This window comes from Melospiza melodia, chromosome 5 (genome assembly GCF_035770615.1).
Source record: "Melospiza melodia melodia isolate bMelMel2 chromosome 5, bMelMel2.pri, whole genome shotgun sequence".
In the NCBI taxonomy this organism is placed as follows: Eukaryota; Metazoa; Chordata; class Aves; order Passeriformes; family Passerellidae; genus Melospiza; species Melospiza melodia.
Genome location: NC_086198.1, coordinates 73,433,397 through 73,437,882, shown reverse-complemented (window position 1 = coordinate 73,437,882; position 4,486 = coordinate 73,433,397). Strand labels below are relative to the sequence as shown.

General features: G+C 36.4%; 1 protein-coding gene across 12 annotated transcripts in view; it reads right to left on the bottom strand.

Moving 5' to 3' along the window:
- APBB2 (amyloid beta precursor protein binding family B member 2) overlaps positions 1–4,486 on the bottom strand; it is a 163,693-nt gene that overhangs the window by 4,096 nt on the left and 155,111 nt on the right. For 10 of the 12 annotated variants that reach the window (XM_063157373.1, XM_063157370.1, XM_063157377.1 and 7 more), the window contains 5 exons: positions 3,976–4,090; positions 3,333–3,420; positions 2,151–2,234; positions 1,546–1,661; positions 596–775 (listed from right to left, as the gene is read on the bottom strand). In XM_063157373.1, coding sequence (XP_063013443.1) covers positions 596–775; positions 1,546–1,661; positions 2,151–2,234; positions 3,333–3,420; positions 3,976–4,090 — 583 coding nt within the window. The remainder of the gene's footprint in view (positions 1–595; positions 776–1,545; positions 1,662–2,150; positions 2,235–3,332; positions 3,421–3,975; positions 4,091–4,486) is intronic. The other 2 variants (XM_063157372.1, XM_063157379.1) reach the window with 1 other exon arrangement.

The following is a 4,486-nucleotide window of genomic DNA, read 5'->3' as shown; positions in this document are numbered from 1 at the left end:
CTGCAATGGAGCAAAGCCACTCTGAAACCATTTCTGCAGCAAGGAATTCACTGACCATTTCAAACACACTTCTATATTTTCTCATTAGTCAAACATCTGCTACGTCTGCTTTGTCTGTGGCAAAAAGCTCAGCTGAAGCAATGGGAAATTGGTCTATCAATGTTTGGGCAGAAACTGTCCATTAGCACGCAACAAATATGGGAATAAATCATATAAATACCAATTTGAAAACTGAAAAGTAAGTTTTCTGGGTTCAGTTACTCTCGAAAAAGGGTTATTTTCTGGATTTCATAACATGAATCCAAGCAAAATGTTTTTTTGGCATTAGATAATTTGTGTAGTGAAAGAAAAGATTTCTAATTTGCATAGATGCGGCAGAGGTTAGGAGGGAAAATAATTAAAGGGGCATTGTTCACTAAGCTGATTTTAATTTATTAAATATTTTTAATTGATTAAATAATAATATTAATTCCGATTTCTATCTTGCTTTTCTCTGTCTTGAAATGGATATAATTACAAATTTGAAAAAATGCAAATTTATGGAGGCAGTGAAAATCTAAAGTGCTATTAGATGCCTTTGAAGAAGGTTACTTACCATACAAGCAGCCTGAACAGCTTCTGACACATTGCCTGCATTAGGTTCACACCAAAACACGTGGCACTCAAAGTGCTGGTTTCCCGTGTCCATGATGAAGGCGAAGGTGTGGATGTCCTTGCCCACCCCCATGAAGGACAGGAACCGCACACGACACTCCACCATCACCTCCTCTTCATTCTGCTCAGGAACCAAAGGGTTCAGCATTACTGCTGCATGCTCTGTGGAACTTTCAGTTTTGATTAAATGGGAGGATATCCTGATACATTATTGCAATTCGTTCTTATCTGTATGACCCGAGCATGCTCAGGCCTGGGCTGGATCTCTCCCTCTAGGCTGCCACTGAGGCTTTGAGCATTACCACAAAATTTTAAAATGTTGCACACTTTGGAAGCTGCTTGTTTTGTGAAGAAACCAACAACATGGGTACATGGGTATAATGACTCCAAAATATGCTCCCCTATCACTGATGTGTTATAGAGATGTTGGTTTAGTACCTCATCAAAAGACATATATAAAATACAGCATTAGTAAGTCTCACTGTATTAAACTCTATGGAAAATCCTCTACATTTTCTTCTGTAACAGATTTTTATATTACTCTTGGCATCCATACCAAGAGTAAGGCAAATGCAGTTTGGAATTTAGGATTGCTACTACTTTGGGCTTAACCTACAACATTTTAGACTCGAAATTCCTAGAAAGGAAAACACTGAATTTAATTATCTAATGAATATTTATGGTAATTTATTTCTGAGAACATGCTTGGAATGATAAATAAAACTGGAGCTGATATGAGCAGTAATAGCCTCTGCAGATTCTGGAAAGAAATAAAATGCAAAATAAACAAATGAATTTTAGTTTAAATTAACCCTACTAGCATTTCTGTGTTCCTGGATTTCAACACTCATATAATTTTAGTTGTGTTTTAAAGAACACAGTCTGCCTTACTCTTTCATTGATGACTGTGACAGTAGCATCAGCAACGTTCATGGTAACTGGCAACCAGTCATCTTTGCTAGAGGAAGCCATTAGACTTTCAATGGCACTGTTCAGAGTATCCATTCCTAAAAAAGAATAAAATGCAACACTGAAAAATAAAATATATATATATATAACAACAGATATTTTTATCTTCACACAGCAGTACAGAAAACAGATTGTTTTGGATTCCCCATTAAAATTAATTTGATAATGGAAGAAGGTATTATGAAGCTGTATTTCTCCACCCCTGGAAGAGCAAAGCAGGTGCCTCTGGCTTACAAAAAACCAGGATAGCATCTTGTTTAGCTTTTATACTGTTTCAGTCTTTCTCATTAGTAGCAGAACTCATATTCAGAGAAAGCTGTAGAAAGAAACTCTGCCTTCTTGGCAGCTCCCAGAATACCCTGTTTGCAAAACAAATGTTCATGTGATGCCCTGAATATTGGATGTCTTCATGCCTGATTCATGTGACTGAAACAGAAGAGGTGCTACCCTCCAGAAGTCATGCACTGGCAGTTGATGAGCCATTAGTTTAAGCAAGGAACTTTGGAATTCACTGAAGTGTTACATACCCACAGGTTTTGCTACAGGTAGCATGCCCAGGTACTGGACGTGAAACTTCTGTACCAGTTCTGTCTTTGGTGTTGGGAAATCTACTGCATGGGAACAAAAGTCAATTTCTATTAATCAGCATTCACAGCAGAAAAAAAAGCATTTTTATTTCATCAATAATATAAAACTGTTTACCCATTAATGGTACTCTGAAGGTATTGCATTGATTTAAAGAAATTTTTATTTCTTCTAACAAGAACAAGCCTCAATCATTTCTAAAGGAATTTTTGGTCTATGCTTAGCATAGAAGCACATTATAATGCTGGCATATTAAACCACAGAAAATATGGGTCTCTGAGATGTATAGACCTAAGTTTCACTACAACAATTATGTAAAATCTGCTTTAATACCATCCTTGCTAATATGTTAAACACAGTCTCCAAGTAATCAATACTACTGCCTGAACAGAACACATTACACAGACCATTGCACAAGCTGATGTATGGATTAGGAGCAAGATATTCAGTACAAACTGGTGGATCCAGAGGCATATAATTTTCTGAAAAGCTAATGCAAAGTATATTTGTTCTCCTGGAATAGTTTCAAAACAGCAGCTACTAAGATGTGACAACAGCACACAAAGGCAACTTCCTTCTACCATGCAGTAAAGTGTGCAAAAGCTGGATGACATCCCAGCACTTGCACCCTTGCCTCAGAAGCTGCTAAAATAGATGCTGAAACCTAGGAGGAGAACTCCTATGGCACTTCTGAATCCAAGTGAGTAATTGGAGTATATTCTGGTTTTAAGGAAGATTTGGCCAACAGTTGCAGTCTCAAGTCAGGAGGTATTTTGATTTGAAAAAGACAATATCCTGAGTAGCCACAAATAAGTATGACTGTGTTTGAAACACTTGCATTTCAAAATAAAAGAGGAAACGCATGAGTTGACATAACTGAGCAGGACTCCATAACTGTCACCAAAACCAAGAAAAATACTTAAAGTAATACAGGAACAGATTACAATCAGTCAGATACATTAATTATAGATTAATGATATAATAGATTATATTACAGATACATCAGGATACACTCCTGACTTCTCTACCCAGCATGCTCCATTTTTGTCAAAATCTGCATCAGAAACAACACTTATCTAAACCAGGACCATCCTGAGGAGGATACTAGCTGTAACACACAGTACCTTGCAGAGGAACATCAAGGGTGACATTTGTCCTATCTTGCAATGAGCTGCAAGCCATAGCTTTAGCATTTTTCCGTTCAGCCATAATCTGAAGAAAACAGTGATAATACAGCATTAAAAATATATATATATAGTACAGCAGCAACTACAATCTACTCATTTTACAACCCTATTTCTGAAATCTGAAATAAGTCAGAGAGTACGTGACTAAGCAGGTTATTCTTTTTAAATAACAATTTTAACAGTTAATAATTTTAACAGTTAGCAACAATTTTTCTTGGTCCTGCAGGATAATACCATTGAATAACACCATTCAAACAAGGTTTGATTTATTTATGGAGTTTAACATCATTGTTTATTATTAATTGAACCTCTGTGTTCTTTTCCCATTTTGAACCTGCAGCTTCTTTATTATTCAGGAAAGCCTTTGGCCTCTACACACACTTGTCAAATCAAAGGTGCATATCATCCTCCTCAAATGTAAATGCTCATCTATTTGCATCCTTTCCCTTACAAATCCTCTACACTGTTTCTCGTTGCCAGTTACATAAACTAAACTAGCACTGCACACAACTGCTGATTACATGTATAAGTCTCAGGGACCTCTGAACAGACAAATGCAGCTGATTTTAAACCCACTTGCCTTTGAGCAGATTTCGTGTAAACTTGTAGCAATGGCTTTTGCAGGTGTGTCACATCGAAACACATGACATTTCAGAATTCTGGTGTCCTTGTCTCTTGCCACGTAAGCAAAGTCTCTGTGTAAACAAGATAAATGGACACAAAACATTAAAATCAGTTGTATTTCCAAAACTGCAAGTCCTACATCACCTTAACAGGTGTATATCTCAGCTCTTAAGGTACAAAATATATACCTTCCATAAAGCAGGTCTACAAATGTAGTAAACTGCTTACCCATGAAACACATATCTAATCTATATAATTCAAAACCTTAATCTATATAATTCAACAGCTCATTACGGTTTCCTAACCATGCAACTTACTCAAGTTACAACCTGTAATTCCAAATGCAATTGTAAATAAACAGCAAAATTTACTCAAATATATTACTGAAGATGAAGTAGAGAGAGAATTACATATTAAGACAGAAACCATATGCAGCTTTTAACTGCTAGAAAACCCCAAGAAATAGC